The 21,181-nt window shown below is 43.3% G+C and overlaps 1 protein-coding gene across 1 annotated transcript; it reads left to right on the top strand.

The window, feature by feature from the left end:
- Positions 1 to 7,959: 7,959 nt before the first annotated feature.
- SERLADRAFT_405871 (uncharacterized protein) lies at positions 7,960 to 8,759 on the top strand (the record flags this gene model as incomplete). The annotated part of the gene is made up of 3 exons (XM_007314385.1): positions 7,960 to 8,067; positions 8,249 to 8,469; positions 8,657 to 8,759. 3 exons carry the CDS (start codon positions 7,960 to 7,962, stop codon positions 8,757 to 8,759), a joined length of 432 nt encoding a protein of 143 aa, XP_007314447.1.
- Between the last annotated feature and the right edge of the window lie 12,422 nt (positions 8,760 to 21,181).

The following is a 21,181-nucleotide window of genomic DNA, read 5'->3' as shown; positions in this document are numbered from 1 at the left end:
TGTATATATAAAGTATTTGTATGAAACCCTGGTCCGAACGGTTGTCAGGGGGTGGTCCACTTATTAAGCTGTCAACCCTTCTCCAGACTGGCGGAGGCAAGTGCCCGGCCCGGTCAGAGGTATTTGAAGAAGAAGTTTTGTATGTAAATTCTAATCAACAGTGGTTCCACACCGACTGCTGAGCTAAGTACTCCCCTTAACGCTGGGGGCCGCGTATTGAAGGTATTGGTTCTTCTCCCAAAGCACTACAAGGCCGTCGCTAGGAGCGCACCTATCTGCTATGTGGGATATTCCCAACCAATAACCAAATTTCCTTCACCCTGGAGTCCGGGTGCCCAGTGGGACTTTTGCACAATGTGCGAGAGAGTAGAAGAGCGAGTCCTAATATAACAACCAAGAGTTAGTTACTCTGGCGCACACAGGAACACACTATAAAGGTAGTGAAGAGGGAGTAGTTACCCCTTAAGCTGCAGAGAGTTTGTTGGTATACAACAGGAGGACTTGCTAAGGAGTCTCCTGGATCTATTGGGGTATATATACTAATACAGAGTGTTTGTACTTATGTACTGTACAGTTGATAAAGTCAGTGGCTGATGATGTCATGGGGCCTAGCCCGCATGACCACCTCCACTGTGTGAGAGAGTTGTATCTAAAATAAGAAGAAGGCAACATGGTGCGAGAAAGAGGAGTTTGAACAAAAGGGGAAGTGCCGCGTGGCACCATGTGTGAAAGCTAAAGTATACAAGGTTAAAGCGGAGAATGAAAATGAAGGAAAGGTTCAAAAATTGTGTTACCGTAACAGAAAGGCAGTGCAGCGCAACAAAGTGGAGTTTGAACAAAAGGGAAAGTGCCACATGGCACGGAGTGTGAAAACTACAGTAAAAGGTTAAAGAGGAGAATGAAAATTAAAGGTCCGAAAATGTGTTATTGTAACACACGCATCATCTCTGCAAGCTTGATGGTTTTATGCCCTCTAGTGTGCAAAACCTCCTTGCACAGGGTGATGCACAGAATGTTCCTCGTGCAGTGAGACTCCTTTGTACAATTGGTACCCCAAAAGACATTTCGAATCAATTTCTCCCTTTGTCTGTGGAAACATGTAATTTACCAGATAGCATTGACAATAAAATTGTAAAAAATCCACAGACAAAGAAAGAAATAAGAAACGAAAAACATGCAAAAAAGAAAAGCACAACCGCAGCAGAAGCGGCGGATAGTGATGAGACATCTGCAGTTTCGACAGCGGGCAAATCACTAAAAAGTGCAGCGCTGACGGCGGATGCTGAGACTCCTATACCCGATGCGGCGAACTCTATGGAGAAAAACGCAGCAGAGACTGTAGAAGAGAGGTCAGGAACCCCTCTAAAACAAAACCTAGAAAGAAAAAAAGTCTGGACCCCAGAGTGGGTAGTAGACAGGCTTAGAGACCAAAAGGAAGAAAGATCCATTGGGATTCTAAGTGCCTGGACACACAAAAAGAGAACTAGAGAAGTAACCCGGGAAACAATAAAAAAAATCAACCAGTTACCAAAAGCAGAAGCTATACAAGCAATCATAGAAATTGCCTCCCCTAAAAAGTACATTAGGGGCACCCAAGGCAATCAGATGAATGTGATATGTAAGCTCACTACACTAGATACTCTAAAAACAAAAACGGTCGAAGCACTATTAGATAGTGGATGCACGGGGAGTTGCATCGACTCTCAATTTGTGAAAGACCAAAATTACGAAACAAGAAAGATACCGAGACCGATCCCAGTCTATAATGCAGATGGTACTCTTAATAAGAACGGAGCCATCAACAAATTTGTAATACTACTCATGGAAATTGATGATCACATCGAGAAAATTCATCTTGCAGTAACCTGAGAAAGAATCATCTCTACCTTAAACCGGAGAAATGCGACTTCGAACAGACAGAAGTAGAATATCTGGGACTGATCATCTCAGAGAATGAAATTCGCATGGATCCAGTGAAAGTAGAAGGAATTAGCAAATAGCCGGAATGTAAAAACAAAAAAGATATCCAAGCATTTCTGGGCTTTGTAAATTTCTACAGAAGGTTTATAGAAGGCTTCGGGGAAGTAGCAAAACCATTGACCAAATTAACGGGAAAAGAGGAATTCATTTGGGGAAATGAACAACGCAAAGCATTTAACACCTTAAAAGAACGCGTAGCTTCAGCCCCTGTGTTAGCCCTCCAAGTACCACATGGCCAATACAAAGTAGAAGCAGATAGTAGTGACTTCGCAATGGGAGCTGTCTTATCACAAAGACAAAAAGATGACTGGAAGCCAATTGCATACCTCTCTAAAATGTTGAACCCCACAGAACGCAATTACGGGATCTATGACAAAGAAATTCTTGCCGTTATGACAGCACTTAATGAATGGAGACACTACTTAATAGATGTGGAAGAAGAGTTTGAAATATGGACGGATCATCAAAATCTGTTATATTTCAAAGAACCAAGGAAGTTGAATAGGCGACAGGCACGATGGATGACAGAGTTGAGTCAATATCATTTCACGGTACACCATATGCCTGGAAGAAAACATATAAAAGCAGACCTGTTTTCAAGACGATCAGATCACAATAAAGGAGAGAAAGATAACGAGGACGTCGTACTACTAGATGAGAAACTCTTTGTACGAATAACCCTTTCATCAAAACAGAGACAAGCAATAGCAGAAAGTCAGGAAGAAGAATTAGTAATTTCAAAATGGATCTTAAAGAGAAAAGGAAACGTAGATGACTTGATAAAAAAGATGAAAGGAAAGATAGAGAGGAGAGAAGACAGATGGTTTGAAGATGAAGGTTACATAGTATTCAAAGTCAGGATCTACGTACCAAAAGATGCCAAGTTGAGGGAAGAAATCATCAGACGAAACCATGACTCTACCATTGCAGGTCACCCAGGTAGATATAAAACGAAGGAATTGATCACTCGAGAATACTGGTGGCCTTATATGGACAGAGATATCACAAGATACGTAGATGGGTGTGAAGTCTGCCAGAGAACCAAAACAGACCACAAAAAGAAAGCAGCACCACTCCATCTGAACAAAATCCCGAGTAAACCTTGGCAAATCATTTCGGTGGATCTAATCGGACCACTACCAGAATCAATCAGATACAACATGATAATGGTAGTCGTAGATTGGTTCACAAAAATGATTAAAGCAATCCCCACACAGATAGAAATCACTTCAGAAAGAGTAGCGCAATTATTTAGAGATCACGTATTTAGAAACTACGGTATACCCAAAAAGATCATTTCAGATTGGGGACCGCAATTCGTTTCTAAATTTATGAAAGATCTACAAACACTACTCCAGATAAAAGCAAATCCATCAACAGCATGGCATCCACAAACGGATGGGCAAACAGAGAGGATCAATCAAGAGATAGAACAATATCTGAGAATCTTTGTAAACCATAAACAAGTCAATTGGGCAGAAGGAAAAGAGATGCGGTGGAATATAAGATAGGAGACAAAGTATATGTGGAAGCAACGAACATTTCAACAGACTGACCAACTAAGAAACTGGATGATAAAAGGCACGGACCATTGGAAATCATCAAAAAAATAGGTGAATCAGCCTATAAACTACTACTACCACCAACATGGCAACCTATCCATCCAGTTTTTAATGAAACAAAGCTCACATTATACAAAGAACCACAATTTCCCTCCCAAGAACAACCCAAACCGATACCACCGGTGATAGTGGATGGACAAGAAGAGTACAAAGTTGAAGAAGTTCTAGACTCACGTCTAAAAAGAGGAAAATTAGAATACCTAGTACATTGGAAAAACTACCCAAAAGAGGAACGCACATGGGAACCCAAACAAAACCTATCCAATTCACCAAAAAAGGTGAAAACATTCCATGATAAAAATCCCAATGCACCTCGACGAATACGATTCCAATTACATTTCCAACCTTTTGAAAACTTTACAACAACAAGAGTACAAACAGCTAAAGAAGGGTTACATTAGACCTTTCAAGAGCCCTATGACATCCCTGGCGTTCTTCATTCCTAAAAAGGATGGTAAAAAGTAAATGATTATGGACTATTGTTACTTAAATGAGTACACAGTTAAAAATGTGTATCCACTGCCTTTGATCGGTCAGCTAGTAGATAAATTGGCTGGCGCCAAGATCTTAACAAAGATGGATCTCAGATGGGGATACAATAATGTACACATCAAAGAAGAAGATGCTTGGAAGGCCATGTTTACGTGCCGCTGAGGATCCTTTGAACCCCTTGTTATGTTTTTAGGGTTGACCAACTCAGTGGTGACCTTCCAGAGCATGATGAATGAGATCTTTGCGGACTAAATATGTGCACATCAACACACACCTTGGGATTGTAGTAGAAAGTGGCTCCGGAGAAAAAGAAAAAAAAATATCAAAGAAACATGTTTTTCTACTTTGGGATTTTCTAGATTTTTATTTTTATTTTTACCAGAATCAAGCACCCTAGTGTTTGCCTTGCCGGGGCCACACTCCTGGAGAGACACTGGTGCAGCGGTAGTATCATAAATATTACAATCACATTCCTGGATACAAGTACATACTTCTGATAACAAATTCAAAAATCAATTTACAAAATGGGGAGCCACCCTCTTTCCTTTATTGCTTGTGCAACACCCTGGAGCAGGGGGAGCTTTGGTGTGGTTTACATTTACTTCAATGTATTGAGGAGTGAAGGCACCCAAGTGACCTAAGCTCCAAATTCTTTTCCTTGGGCCTTCATCTCAGCAACCTGCTGGTCAAAAAAAAGGCCCAGATTTTGTTATATATATTGAGCCAATTGTCCAGCTCTTCATTTTATACTAGTTGGCGCACCTGGCACCCTTTATTTTGGTTTTGGGTGGCCTGCACCCCATTTCAACGATATCAGGACATGTGTCCCTCTTGACCGCAATTGTAGCAGTTCCCTTTGAATCTGTGCACCTGTCTGCCATGGACCACACCAATATCCCTAGGGGCCCCCTGCCCTGGTTGCAGCCCAAACAGCTTGAACCCGTGAGAATGGTTTTGATGATGGTTTGATGACCCAGGGCTCCTCTGGAAAATGTTGTTGTTTTTGTAGGTGGACTTGCCACCAAATTGCATGTGATAGAGCTCCTGATTGTCCTCTCTTCTGCCCTGTAAGTAGAGCTATTAAGCTATGGCAGGTGCAATATTCTGCTCCAACAACTCCACAGTGTGTTCATTTCCAAGCCCCCTTGGATTGAGAGGGCCAGGAACTGGGTCACAAATTATACATCCTCATATTGCCTTGTTTGAAGGTACAGATTTGCTGGCATGCCCAGTCACACTCAGCTTGGGGTTTAGAATATTTTTCATCCTCCCCTTTGAGGTTGTGCCAGTTTCAGTTTGGCCAGCAATTAGAAATGTAACACTCTTGAAGTCACACTTGGGCGTATTGACCTGCCACAGGTCCTTTGAGCCTTGACAAGATAGCAGTTACAAGCTCAAAATCATTTTTGAAGGCCTTGTAATTTGCCTTCACCCAAATCTGGACATTGATCCACCATTTGGCAAAATTTGCTCAGTCTCCGTCAAAAGCTCTGGGGTCAGCGACAATCTCAACTTTTTTGTTGAATTTTTGCTCAACTTGCTCAGGGGGGTTGGCCTAAAGCTCACCAAGCTCCACCACGTGAGAGATTTGTATCTAAAATAAAGAGGAAGCAGAGTGGCACGGGAAAGTGAAGATACAAGTAGAGTCTGAAACGAAAGGAAAGTGCTGTATGGCACAAGTGTGTGAAAAATGAAGAAGAAGGTTAAAGAGGAGATTGAAAGTTAAGAGTCCGAAGATTGTGTATTGTAACGCAGTTCAGATATCATGCATCTTGTATCATTCAAAATTCCTGACTTATTAATTCCGCTTTGGCATGGTATATTTGATTACACACCTGTCTACAATGGCCCAGCTATATCTGTCCATGCCCACCTGAGATGACCCAGCTGGATGGTTCAATAATTTTTCATCTAGGATGACCTGGCTGGGTCAGAGCACACCCGTCTAGAATAGCCCAGCTGGGCCTGATCATGCCTGTCTGAGATGACCCGGCTGGATAGGTTAATAATCTCTTGTCTAGGACGACCCAGCTGGATCAAATCAACCTTGTGGCCTATATTCCCAATTGCAGCATGAGTGCAGATAGGACCCTGGGGTATCACAACAACACATTCTGACATCACATATAACACAGTATCAACTGTAATATATGTGTACATACATAGAATGATCAAAACACTGTTGTAGCTTGTGGTAATTATGCCCCTGGCATATGTGGCTTCCAAATGTGTCCTTAGTATAGAGAAGATCCCGGCGAGTCAACACAATGCTTCCCGACATCACACCTAGCACAATATCAATGATAATATCTGTATGTATGCATGCTTACCATGATCAAATTATTGTTGTAAGGTTGTCAACACAACATTATAACATTTCTTACAAAGATTGTATGTGGTTTTGCTTAAAGTCTTGTTATGATATTTGTATGTCAACAGTGTAACACAAATTGAAACTTTTGATATATTGTAAGGTTGTCACCAAAATATATTAACATCCATTACACAGTTCATATGTTATTTGCTCAGAAAATGGTGGTTAAGCTCTCAGATACAAATTGTTTGACTAACTGTAAGCAAAATCACAAATGTGTGATTTCTGAAAAAACCACATACATTATTGTGAGAACTGTGACCTTCAGAGTGATGAGTTCAGAGTATGGAGATGGGGGGTACGAGGTTGGGAATTGACTTAGCTTGTGCATCAGGAAAAACCTTTTTGCTATATAGCTCTTATAGCTCTTATAGCATAGTAGTAGGCAAAATTTTAACCAAGGGGAGAAGTATCTATAATTCCCTCAAACTCTGGATTAATCTAATAAACTTGTTCAATAATAGAAAGAGGCCAAAAGTGTTTGGAGTCAAGTATATTATTATAGGCAAGATACTATAAGTGCTCTTATAGCCTATAGCAGCCTATATAGCTCCTATAGCTGTAAAGGTCATAGTTATGATATAGTTCAAGGTGCTTAAAAGGGCTAATAAATCATACAGTATTAATTAAATACATAGCCTATATTAGTGAAATAGTAGTTTGTATCCCTAATACTCACAAAATAAGAATAATGATTTATCTAAATATAAGTAGTGACAATGAGTAAAAAATTAATCTAAGTCCATAAAAGGTCAATATATAACACCTGTATAATATATTTTATAAGCTCTCATGGTGTAGTGGATAAATGTGATGTGTGGCTGTAGGTTGCTTAGTCACCCAAGAGCTAACTAGCAGGTTGAGAGTTCAAATCCTGTCTGTGTTAATTTTTTTTAATCAGCCACACAACAATTTCCAACATCTATAAGAGCATTTATAGAGCTACGAGGCTCTATAGATGGCAGAGGTTCTATAACAGGTTTGACCACTATAACAGCTTTATAAGTACTTATAGTGCTATAGAGCTCTATATAGCTACCCCCATTTTTCCTGATGTGTGCTAGGCCCTTCCACAAACCTTGGTCCCTAATTTGAGTGAGTGAACGGGTGAGAGTAGAGGATAAAAGGTGGAGTGTAGTAAAGGTTTTTCACAGAAGGACCATAGAACTTAGAAAGAGACTTGAATAAAGTTGGTAGGAACTAGTTGAAATTTAAACTGCAGGAACAGAGTACAGGAGCTACAACTTATATACTGTACTACCGGAGGGATGGGAGTTTGTAAGGAGTAACTTGTAATGTAGGTACAGAGTTCCATGCAGAATTTCTCTGGTGGACAAATTTCTCGGTAGGGAGTGGTGTGCAGAATCTGGGCTGAGTTTGAATGAGAGTATATAATGAGGAGGGTCAATTCAAAAATTCCCTCAACTGGACAGTCACGTCCAAACAACAAAACTATGCCTTCCACCCCAACCTCCACCAACCACAACCACCATGCCCAATGCCCCCAAAAGCGGGATAGCCAAGATGGCCCATTTCCATGTGGAGATGGCAGAGGCCAAACACCAGCTCAAGGAGGAGTTAAAAAGGGTGGAGGAGGAAGTGTGTGGCGGGCAGCAGAGGCCCAAAAGGCTGAGGAGGAGAGGCAGAGAGTCAAGAGGGAGAATGCAGAGAAGGAAAAGGAGAAGGAGGTGGCGGAGTCAGGGGAGATGCAGTCTAGGTATCCCTGCTCCACCTGCGTGTCCCAGGGCTTGAGTGCCAGTACAATGGTAGGGGACAACAGGTGTGCACCTGCGCAAATTGCAAGGTGGCCAACTGCTGGTGCAAGGAGGAGAGGAACACAGTCACAGGTCCCAGCAAAGGGAAGAGCAGGGCTCCAGTGGAGTTGGAGGCCTTGGAGATTGCAGAGCACCAAACGAAGAAGAAAAAAGTGGTGGTGTCCGCAACAGAGAAGTCAAAGGAGGGATGGCAGGCCCAGATGGTGGATCTGCTGGGGGCATTACTGTAAGAGCAGAGGGCCACCAGGCAGCTCCTGGCTGACCTGAGGGAGAAAACCCTCTACCACCTGGTGGATCTGGTGTGGTCAGACTCCAACAAGGAGTCTGAGGTTAGGGAGGAGGAGCTTATGGAGGCAGACAGCCACAGAGCTCAGAGATTGTTTTGAGGAGATGAGGCACTTTAACATATATAGGTGGGAAGGGCAGGAGGAAGAAGAGGAGGAAGAGGAAGAAGTGGAGATGGGAACTCTGCAAGTTCTGGAGGTGCCGGAGTCAGAGGGGCAGGGTGAGGAGTAAAGAAAACTCTCCCCTCCTTAAACCAAAACCTACCGTACCATAGAATAGATGTACTATAGTTTTTCTTTTTTTTCTCTTTTTTTTTGAAATTATTTCTTTGTTCTGGCCAAAAAAGACCCGTGTGAGTAAGTCCAAGTAAAATGAGCAAAACGAGTGAGTGCTGAGTAAGTCCAAGTAAGTATAAGTCCAAGAGAGCATAAGTCCATGCTGAGGTAAGTCCCAAAGACTAGGCCCATAGATACAGACCAGGTTTGACAGGGTACACTGCATAAAAAGTGGAGACTAGTTCGGAGCATTCCCTAGTTCCATTGTCAGTATCCAGGAGGTCTCATTTGACAAAACCAGATAAACCCGGTCTCTGACGAAGCAGCCATTGTTCTCCATGGAGCATAGCCACCACTCCATGGAGTCACCATTGTTCTCCTAGGAGTCATTATACTATAGCGAGTAGCAAAAAGGTGATCATGTTTGTCCCTAAGGACTTGGAGCCGGACATTATTAGCATCTGGGACGTAGAGGCGGTTGTCACACCAAAAGAAACCATTGAGGTTGATAAACCAGCAAGGGTTCATTCAGAGGAGGGTTTGTGAGGAGTGCAGCAGAAACTGGGTCAATAGTCAATGAGGCAAGTATGTCCTGGTGGAGCAGCTCAGAGTCCATTATGGAGATGGCTCAGAGTACTGGCTCAATCAGGAATGAGGCTTGTAAGGACAAAATCAGTTGCTTGGTAGTACAGACCAGTCAGAAGTTTTGTGGGTTGACTCTGGCATAGTCGCTATCCCCCTTTTTGGGGTAGACATCCCATTGTCTAGTTAGAGTGTCTGGTTTAGTTCCAAGATGTCCTGGGCAGAAACAGATGACCATGTTGAACTGCAATAGGAACTCCAACCAGTAGGCTTGTCGCCAGGTCAGGAGTTTAGTTGTGGAGAAGTATTCCAGGTTCTTGTGAGCTGTAATGACATTGACTAGAGAAGCAGAACCTTCTGTACCAAAAGTTTGTATACTCTGGCGCAACTTAGACAAGCAGGAGTGAAGTGAGTGGGAGTGGATACCCCTTATAATAGGACTATTAAGAACAAAGCTTGAAGGAAGTGTCTAGCCACTTGCTGAGAGCAATCAGGGACTGGAACTAGAGTCCAATGTGAGTAACTATATTATTAGAGAGTATGACAGGTATACAGTACCTAGAGTCCAATGTGAGTAACTAGAGAATAGGAAGCATTGGACTCTGCAGTACTGTCCGAAGTTTTGTAAACAAAGGTAAACAAAGCAGCCATAAAGGCGAAATAATAGAGAACACAATCAATAGTGAATGATAGAAGAATAGATAGAGAAAGGAATGAAAATATATAGGTAGCACAAAGGTGCAGAATCACCAAAACTAACACTCCCCCCTGATGCTGCACCTCCCAAGCATCAGCTCCCCCTGATCTAATAAGTCCCATCATCTTCCTGAACACTTCCACTTTAGGCTTGGCAAGAGCCTTGGTCAACAAGTCTGCAGGCATTTCAGCAGTGGGAACAAAGGTAGGAGCAATCTGCCCAGAGTCAACAACATCTCTCAACCAATGCCATCGCAGATCAAGGTGTTTCATCCGACCATGGTGCTCAGGGTTCTTGGATACAGAGATGGCAGATTGGTTGTCAATATGAAGGGTGGAAGGAGAGGTGATAGGATAGCCCATTTCCTTCAACAAATTTCGCATCCAGCAAATCTCTTTGCCAGCCTCAACAGCAGCAATGTATTCTGCTTCAGTGGTGGACAGAGCAACAATGTTCTGAAGCTTGGAGCTCCAGGAGACAGCACCAGATCCCATCTTGACAATATAGGCACCAGTAGAACGACCAGAGTCCTTGTCACCACCATGATCAGCATCAGAGAAAGTGGTGAAGAGTTCAGTGGAATTGGGATCAGGACCAAGGACAAGGGAATGATCAAGGGTGCCTTGCAAGTAGCGGAACAAGTGCTTGACAGCGCTCCAGTGAGTAAGACCAGGATTAGAGTTATATCTGGCAAGGACTCCAACAGTGTAGGCAATGTCAGGACGAGTTGTAGTGGCCAGATACATCAGAGCACCAACAGCAGCAAGGTAGGGAATGTCCTTCATCAAAGCAGCATCACTGGATGTTTTGGGAGACATGTCCTTGGTGAGGCGCAAACCAGGATCCATGGGAGTGGACACAGGCTTGCAGTCCTTCATGCCAAAGCGCTCCAGAATGTCCAGAGTGTACTGATGTTGGGAGAGGGAGATGGTGCGATTACTTAGGTCTCTAGTGATGGAAATACCAAGTAGGTAAGAAGTAGGGCCAAGATCACGAAGCTTAAAGTGCAGGGAGAGGTCCTTGACAGCTTGGTCAAGTGCAGAAGTAGAAGTGGATGTCAGTGTCATGTCATCAACAAAGACAGGCAGGATAATGCGCACATCAGCTCTGTTAAAGACATAGATGGCAGAGTCTGAATAAGTACGCTTGAATCCGAGTTTTTCAAGCACAGTGTGCATCTTCTGGTTCCACATTCTGCCTCCCTGCTTTGTCCCATAGATGGCCATGTCCAACTGGCAAACAAGATTGCGAGGACCCTGATGGAATCCCTCTGGCTGATGCATGTAGACCTTGACATCCATGACTCCATTCAGGAATGCATGGGAAATGTCAATGGAGCGCAAATGGAGGTTGTGGATGGCTGCAATGGCAAGGACAACTCTGATGGATGATATGCGGACAGTAGGTGCAAATATTTCGAGGAAATCAAAGCCAGGGCGCTGGTTATAACCTTTGGCCACATATCTGGCCTTGTAGCGCTCAACAGTGCCATCTGAGTTGCGCTTGATCTTGAAGACCCACTTGCCACCAATAGCCTTGACTCCAGGAGGTAGTTCCACTAGTGACCAAGTACCATTGCGCTCATGAGCTTGAAGCTCTTCCATGGTTGCCTCTCTCCATTTATCTGCATCAGGACGCTTCATTGCATCTGCAAACAACCTAGGCTCAGCAGAGTCTCCAAAGTGTGCTACTTCATCATCAACTGCCTCAGAATCACTGTCATCACTCTCAATGGCAGGAGTAGGTTGTCTGTGTTGAAGCCACCATGGTCTAGGTGGTCTCCTAGCCCTTACAGGGCGTCTCAGTGCAATAGGCAAGTCAGGAGAAGGTGAGCGATGAGGAGGGTGATTTGGAAGCTCAGGAGGTTGATTCACAGGTGGTTTTGCATCAAGGTCCAAATGAGGCCCATTGTCAGGCAATGGCTGAGGCTGCTGAAGCACAGCTGGTGGGCCCATATCTCCCCCTGGACCTGGTGCAGGGATATCCTCAATCAGGCCCAATGGCATGGATAGCGAAGGTGGAGTGGGAGGTGGAGGTGGGACATTGTCAGAAGACCTCTTCAAGCCAGGGAAGTAGCGCTCATCAAAATCAGCTCTCTCAGAGATAACAGTGCACTTGGTGGTAGGATTGTAGAATTTCCATCCCTTGTACCCCTCAGGGTAACCAATGAACACACATTTCTCCATATGAGAGCCAAAGACGCCTCTTTTGTCCTTTTGCACATGCACATAGGCAGTGCAGCCCCAAATGCGAAGGTGAGACATGTCAGGCTTGCGTCCATACCACAACTCAAATGGAGTGGCATGGGCCACTGCATCAGTGGGACACCTGTTCCAGACATGCACCAAAGCAGACAGACATTCACCCCAGAAGCTGTTAGGCAATGCAGACTCTGATAACATGGCAGTGATACGCTCAGTCAGAAGTCTGTTTGCTTGCTCTGCCACACCATTCTGCTGAGGATGATTCCTGGTGGTATGCTGTCTGACAATCCCATGGTCATCTGTGAATTGCTCAAATTCCTTGGACATGTACTCTCCCCCTTTGTCACCACGCAGAGCCTTGATTTTACACTCCAATTGAGTCTCAGCATAAGCCTTGAATCTCTTGAAATCATCAAAGACATCTGACTTGGCCTTGAGAGGCACAACAACACGGAATCGACTGTGATCGTCAATGAAGGTGACCCAGTAGCGATAACCAGAGAATGTGGGGGAAGAGACTTGGTGTACATCAGAATGGATGAGGTCCAAAGGATGAGCAGAGCGAGTATCAGATGAGGGGAATGGATTGGCATGCATTTTGCCAGACAAGCACGGTTCACAGACAGGATCAGGAGCAGCCTTGGATTCCAGTGTAAGCCCAGTGACCAGATCTCTCTGTATCAGTCTCTTGACATCAGCATGATGGTGGTGAGCCAATCTACGATGCCAGAGCATCAAATCAAGTGGTATAGTCGCAGTAAAATGTCCCAATTCAACACAAGCAGCAGTAGATCCATCAAGGAATGCTGCATTGTTATCATTGATAGTTGCAGTGAACAAGAGAGTGTTGTCACGCATAAAGGACATGGAATGAGACGAAATAGTGACATTGAAACCACTTTGACGAGTTAAATACAAGACTGAGAGGAGATTATTTCGAAGATCTGGTACATGGAGCACTCTAGAGAATTCCACAGCCCTAGCCACTTTGCCATTCATCACAGGATTAAACACCACAGTACCAACACCAGCTGAATAGACAACAGTGTGATCAGCCAGCTTGATTGGCACACAATATGGGGTATAGTGGTGCACCCAATGATGATGAGGTGTCATATGAGAAGTGGCGCCTGTGTCTGCATTCCAATCAATGTCAGCATCAAGTTGGAGAGGGCAATGAGGATCAGAGGGATGAACGGAACGAAGACTTGCATTTCCAGCTGATTCAGTGACCACAGTAGATGAATTGGCATTGTTGGGCGAAGATTTGGGCTGCTGAAAGGTATTCTGAGAGTTGCTGGAGCCTGCCTGAGCCTTATTGCCACGCTTGTAGCGATTCTTAGCACCCTCCACTGCCTGTTGGCGACTAGCAATGTATCTGTGGCATTTGTCTTGAGTATGACCAAGTAAACCACAGAAATCACACTGAATGCGAATAGAGGTGGTGGATTGGTTGCAATGATGGCAGTTAGGATGGGTGCAGGTGCTATTGGCAGTGGTAGACGAAGAATGCAAGGCAGAATCGACTTCAGCACGACGACGGCGATTGACCTCTTCAGCAAGGAAAGCATCCCTGAGCTGGGTCTTGTCCAAGGTGCCCAGAAGTAGTAGAGATGAAGTGAAGTGGGCATATTGATCAGGAAGCGCCCTAATCATGGCCATGCATGTCAATTCATCGTCCAATTCAGACAATGAGAAGCTAGTAGGACGAAGATTTTGAATCTGATGCATGCCTTCGTCAATTCTGGTCATGAGAGACTGCAGGGACTCGTCCTCCTTCTTTCTGATAGAGAAGAAGTCGTCATAGGCATTAAATCTCGTCCCAGGCTTCTTAGAGATGTGCACAATTGCCAGTTTCTCCCAGATTTTGACAGGTTCATCAATGATGCCATCAAGATGGATGCGCTGCTCTTTGGTGACATTGAGGTATAATGCACCAGCAGCCTTTTCAGCTCTCAACTCCCATTTCTCTATTGCTTCAGCGTCAGTCCCAGGACACTTTTCAGCGCCAGAGACGAGCCTCCACAGTCCCTTGGTCATCAACCAAGCTTGCATTTCACCACTCCACTGGGGGTAGTTAGTGCCAGACAAGGGATGGAACTTGGGATCAGAGTCAGACATGATGGGTGTTGTATGAGACAATAGAGCAATGATAAATGATGTAGGAGACGGTTATAGGCAATGGAATAGTGGCAAAGACAATGGGCAACAGTAGGAGGCGAGCAGATAAGATGGTGAGGCGGTAGAGAGAGGATATGGAGAGGGTCAGAAAGCGCAAGGATAGGTCCAAATAGGGTCCAAAAAGTGTCCAAAAGTGATTCAGGAGGGTGCTAAGGCTTCCTAGTGCTGCTACAGGGTTACGCCTGTGTTCCCCTTTCAATTCCACACTGATATTAACAGAGAAATCGCCTCGAGACAGTGTTGGTTAATAGGGCTTGTATATGAGTCAACAAAGTGACTTAAGCTCCCCAAACACCGCAGACTGAGAGAGGCTCTAGGCAACAGCAAACTGAGGCAATGCAGGCGAGCTTCACAGTCTATAGGCTTGTTCTATCTGATAATGGACAGAGTAGAGAAGATTGGAGCTTTATGCACACACCAGATATGCCAAAAAGCGAAAAATAGGGCAAAAAGTCGAAATTGATGCAGAGACAGATAAGATGGATGGATTGCCACCAAATTGACGGTGTAAAGTGCAATAGTATAGGGTAGTAGATGGCTCAAATAGGGCCAAGATCTGAGCACAGGATGTGGAGATATGGAATAGAGGGCCAAAAGGTGATCAAATGATGATGAAGGCTCACAGAAAGATCCAGCTCAAATCCAACCGCTCTGACAGGTCTCCTAGGGTTATTTAGGCCGTAGAAGACGATGGTAGAAGTTACAGGACGATCAGATAAGGATTGGGCGAGATATGGTGCAGATAAGACCAAAAAAAGCGTCCGAAATGGGGGTAACTTGCAACAAGGAGTTGTTGTTGGAGATCAAGATGAGATCAGAGTAATCTGAGGTGATGGATGAGATAATAAGAGTCCCAGAAGACGATGGTTACGATGGATAAGCAGTAGGACGCTTGGATGGTGAGATATGAGGTCAGGAAGATGGCTAGAGCACAGGGCTCATAACCTATTAAGGACAAAGCTTGAAGGAAGTGTCTAGCCACTTGCTGAGAGCAATCAGGGACTGGAACTAGAGTCCAATGTGAGTAACTATATTATTAGAGAGTATGACAGGTATACAGTACCTAGAGTCCAATGTGAGTAACTAGAGAATAGGAAGCATTGGACTCTGCAGTACTGTCCGAAGTTTTGTAAACAAAGGTAAACAAAGCAGCCATAAAGGCGAAATAATAGAGAACACAATCAATAGTGAATGATAGAAGAATAGATAGAGAAAGGAATGAAAATATATAGGTAGCACAAAGGTGCAGAATCACCAAAACTAACAAGGACCGCGTTTGTTGTGGGTAAACAACAGGAGGACTCACTGAGGAGTCTCCTTGACCTATTGAGGTTTATATACATCTACAGACTATTTGTACATGTGTACTATACAGTTTGATGAAGGCAGTGGCTGATGACGTCAGAGGGCACAGCCCATATGACCAGCTTCACTGCGTGAGAGACTTGTAGCTAAAAATAAAGGAAAGCAGAACAGCGTGAGAAAGTGGAGTTTGAACAAAATAGAAAATGCTGTATGGCATAGTGTGTAAAAACTATGAAAGAAAATTGAGGTAGAGAATGAAATTTAAAGGTCCAAAAATTGTGTATCATAACACCTTTCAGGTAGCGTTGCCAAAATTACCGGTGGGATTGAAGTTGCAGATGAGGCTGCGGCTACAGATGCAAGCACTGACAGTGCACATGACGAGGAAGCGGGCACTGTTCTTGACTGAGTGTGAGATGAGGAGGGAGTAGAGGCCTTGGTTGGGCTTTTGCCCTTGAATACAGGCTGTAAAACATATACTATGTAGCATACATACAAAAAAGACCAAAGATAAAAATGACTCACTCCACTGGCAGCCTTCCAGATATCCCAGAAACAATCAACTTTATTCTGAAGATAATTTCCCACCAATAGATATGACATTGGAAAATTGTCTTCAAAGCAGATGTGTTGAGTGACCTTGCACACCTTGATGGAAGCTGCAACAAGATGCTATGCAGTACTGCAATTACCTACAGCCTCCCATAACTTGAGGACAGTGAGACACATCATAGAGTCAGATGTAAATTAAGAATGGCCCATGACATGCCATGGTTGTCTTCATCAAAATGGTGAGTTAGGGTTAGAGGACTCAGTGTGCTCTAAAAAATTGAGCCTTTTGGAAGTTGGCATGCTGGGCAAGAATTTGGGTTTGAGTTCCATGGAGTCAAGGAAGTTCAGCCCAACAGAGAACTGGGGATAATCCTGTATAAAATTATCTAAATTAATGTAAATAACAATAAAAAAAGAATGAATAAGGATATCTATACCTTTCAATGAGTTGATTGACTGATCAACCTCAATGAAGCTGATGCTGTATTTTTTCCCCCCAGTAGTTGAAATGGCAGCAAGAAAAGGATGGGGGAGGGAGTGATTTTCAAGCAGCTAAGTAAAAGTTAGTGGTAGAAACAAAATAAAAGTGTGGAGGAACTTACCATCATTAAACAACAGCATATTGTTGTCCACTGATGTAGAGGCAGTGATACTATGACATCCAACTTTGATTTTTTAGCACTTGGGGACTCTCCTGACTTTGTATGGTGTTATTTTATCATGTCAGACACAGACACATTGCTAGTTGTAGCATAGTCTCCAGATTCCTCTTCTTTGGCCTCAACTTCTTCACTTAATTTGCTTGTCCTTAATAACTGTGAAATAATGTGCTCTGCCTTCCAACGGTTAGAATAGAGAGCAAGCAATAGCTGCTGCTATTCCATATCAATCAAGGCCAACTCCCACTCCCTCAGATATGTTGACCATAAGTAGTTTATAGAAGGTTTGACTTTTTGACATCAGCAGCTTGACAAGGGGAGTTGGAACAGTGCGTGTTGAGCAACACAAGTGGCTGCTCAAATAGCAGTCTATTCTTGATGTGAAATTAGTATGCTGTTTAGGTGACAAATACACTGTTCTATTGCTAGCTGTGAAGGGTTTGCAGGGGTTATTCCTGATTTTTCATTAGCCTTGCAATCACCAAAGTTCAGTTAGTTTTTTTGGGGATATGTTTCTAGTTTTCTAGTTGAGGTATAGGCCATTGATTACAGTCTGCAACTCGGAGTTTTTTTTGAAAAAGGCAAAGATTTTCTTGCCTAAGAAATTCTATCTCCAGCAACATTCAGCATATTTGATCTTCAAATTTGGAGAGTTTTGCATTAAGTATTGTTTGCTGTTTGATGTATGAGCACTTAGTAGTGAAATGTTCTCAGATTTGTTTGAATAAGTCTTTTTGAGTGTCCTTGCTTTCAAGGATCTGATAAGCAGAAATTTATTATATATTTGTTGAAAATATCCCTAAATTGCTGATTTCTCAGCAAATCTTCAAACTGAGTGGTTGAATTAATAGTTGCTGATCAATAGTAGGGTTGACATGCTGGAGTAGAAAAAGTCCGGTAATGCAAAAGTGGAGGTAAAGCTTAAGGAGCTGTTGTAGAATAGATTATTTGGGTCATTGAATTACACCATTGCTGAACTTGAGGACAAGTGTAACAACCAAAGTTTGTATACTCTGGTGCACAACTCAGACAAGGAAGAGTGGGGAAAGTAGGAGTGGGTAAACCCCTTAGGATAAGACCAAGTTAGTTGTGGATAAACAACAGGAGGATTCGGTGAAGAGTCTCCTTGATCTATTGGGTCATCAAGAAAAACTCTTTTGCTATGTAGAACTATATAGCCACCACATGTATATATGGATGCTTTCATAGCAAATATAGCCCTATAAATGCAATTATAGCACTATACTGATATTTCCATAGTCACTATAGCCCTATTAATGCAATTATAGCCTTTATAGCACAAAATTTAGCTAAAAACAAAACAATAATATTCATAATTTGAATTTACCATAGTGTCTGATAAGCATATTTACTACTAAAATTGTTGAGATAACATTTTGTACAAACATCCAAAACATTACTGTGAGTCCAATTGAGTGGACAAGTATCTCTATTTCCCCCAAAGATTGGAATCAAATGACAAACCTATCTAATTGCAGAAAGGGGTATAATATCACCAGGCAGGTAGCCAGAAGCATTAGGCCCAGGTTTGGTGACAGAGTACATCATATGGTTTTCTTTAGCTGTTGTTAGCCAAATGATCTTTGGGCCAGTTAGAAGGGGCACTATGTGTGCCATATAAAGTTGTAGGTAACTTGAAGATCACTCTGAGGCATCCAATTCTTGTGCCTGGGACAACTTTTAAACTGATAGTAGATAGAGCTTTATATTATAAAACTTACCTGTCCAACTTGTTGATTCACAGTTATTGGAGTTCATCACTATAATAGTATCAAACTTAGGATGTGTGAGGCAACGATAAACTATAACAAAAACAAAACCTGTCTCCTTCTGCACTTGCAGGGAGTAAGGGGTTCAATGAGCTTGAGGTCGACCAACGCTAGTGAATATAGCGAGTAGAGGACTTTGAGAGGTAAGCTCAAAGGTTTTTGTTCAGGAGTAAAGCGGGTAAATTCAGTAATAGAAAACTAAGAAACTATACATGAATAGGTAAAACCTTATATAGTGAACTGTTCGTTTCTCAGACCAAAAGGAGAATAAACGAGAAGTGGTCTGAGGAATTAATCGTCCAATAAGAAAAAGAGAGAACAACTATTGTACGACTTTTAACTTGATTAATCAGCGGGTGAGAGATTTGTACTAATAATAGAGGTTTGTTATGCATGTTCAGGAACCGTATCCTCATGATGAGGTATGATCCTGATCAAAGTGTTTATTAGTATATCCAGGCCTTAATGGGGCTTGGAGCTGGTTGGCGAGATGCCTACTACCAGTCCCTACCCATTGTGCTGGCTGGCTGGGAGTGATACCCAGTCTCTGATCTGTGATATAAAGTGGTAACGGTGGTTAAGAAAGCCTGTTAGGGCTATGAGAAGTAATATGGCAAATGATACCTCTAGCCCTAGAGCCAGAGGTGTAATGGGAAAGGCGTCCGAGAACCAAGACATAGAGAAGATAAGAAAATAATAAAATGGTCCTTACATTACCCCCCCTTTTTATATTCTTGTCCCAAGAATCTTAACGCCGCAGTCCGTGAAGCGGTTTGTGATCCAGTTAAAGAGGCGGGGTTTTTCGGTTGTGGTGGTGAAATTTTCGTAAGGGCGGAATTGTAGGGTGGCGGCGGCGATTACGCGTGGGGCAGCAGGGTGTTTACGATGAAAGGCGGAGATGAGCAATGGAGAATTCTTCAGGTGATGATCAGGTTCCCACGTTCTTTCCGTGATTGGGTATCCTCTCCAATGAACGAAGTAGTCAAGCTTGACCCCTTTTAGTTTAGTAGGTTGCAAAGCAATGATTTCTTCGGCTTCGTATTCAACCGCGCCATCTACTTGGATTGGCGGAGGTTTTGAGGTACGAGGTTGATTGGGGAATTCCGGTGCGTGATATAGTGACAGGAGTATTCCGTTGAAGACAGCATGGATCGCCTTCCAGGATCTAGGGATGTCAAGGAGGTAAGCGGATGGGCCGACCTTCGCTTTCACAGTAAACGGGCTGAATCGCTTATCGTTTAACTTCTTCATCGGCCGATTGGTGGAAATGTGAGTACCTTCTAACCGCACCTTATCTCCCTTGTGATATTCCCATGCTTCTGTGCGTTTTCAGTCATAGTACTTCTTAAGATTCTGATTAGCGAGCAGTAATGATTGCCGAGTTTGCTAATTTTGTCATTGAAGTTGTGAAGTCTTTGGCAGCTTGCAAGCGTCCAGAAGGTTTCTGACCGGTTCCCTTGCAAGGGTGAGAACCATAGTTTACAAAGAAGGGGGTTTGATTGGTTGCAGAATGAAGGTGGTTGTTGTACGTGAATTCAGCGATTGCTAGCTAATCGGCCCAATCATCCTGTCGGTGGTTGATGAATGTGCACAGGTAATGTTCCAGGTCCTGGTTTATCCGCTCAGATTGGCCATCAGTTTGAGGGTGGTAACCTGTTGATAGACCAGGTTCAATTCCGAGAGATTGGTAGAAGTCTTTGGTGAAATTCAACATGAACTGAGGTCCTCTGTCCGATATGATTTTTTCCGGGATACTGTGTAGTTGTATGACTGAATCTTGTAATTGTTTGGCGTAGCCTAGTGAGTCGAGTGTGACATGTGTGGGTACAAAGTGAGCCTAATAACTTCCACAACATCTCCAATGGATTCCTCCTGGAATGGATGTAGAGGGCCATAGGGGTTATCTAAATTTTCTTCCACTAGCAATCCTTGCCTCTCCAAGTCGCCATCCTGCTGGGTTAGGATCTCTCTCAATTTACCCTTGCGGTACCAAGCACAGCTTCTTGCAGAGCCAAGGTGTGTATTGAGGGCACGGGTGCTGGAAAAAGATCTGCCACATGATGCTGGGCATAGGTGAGGAGTATTATGATTGACAAGCATTTTGTTATGTTGGAGGATGAGGAACGATGAATCTGCAATATCAGAAGCAAGGAACAAAGACAAGGCATTATGACGGTGTTTAAGAGATTGGAGAGTAACAGCTTGCAGACAATTGGATGCCTTGACTGCCTGAAGAGAGGATGCGGAGGAAGTGATCAAATTTGAATAACTTGCCATAGTTCCACTGGTCCACTTTGCACCCAAAACATAGCTCAACACCAAAAGGGCCTGGAATGCAAATTGCTCATCATCGGACCTCCAAAGATCCAGATGATGGACAAACCCTGACGGTCTGCTAAAAGGCTGTC

Source organism: Serpula lacrymans, assembly GCF_000218685.1.
Source record: "Serpula lacrymans var. lacrymans S7.9 unplaced genomic scaffold SERLAscaffold_3, whole genome shotgun sequence".
Classification (NCBI taxonomy): Eukaryota; Fungi; Basidiomycota; class Agaricomycetes; order Boletales; family Serpulaceae; genus Serpula; species Serpula lacrymans.
Note: the sequence above shows the minus strand (reverse complement) of the source record. Positions and strands in the feature narration are given on the sequence as shown.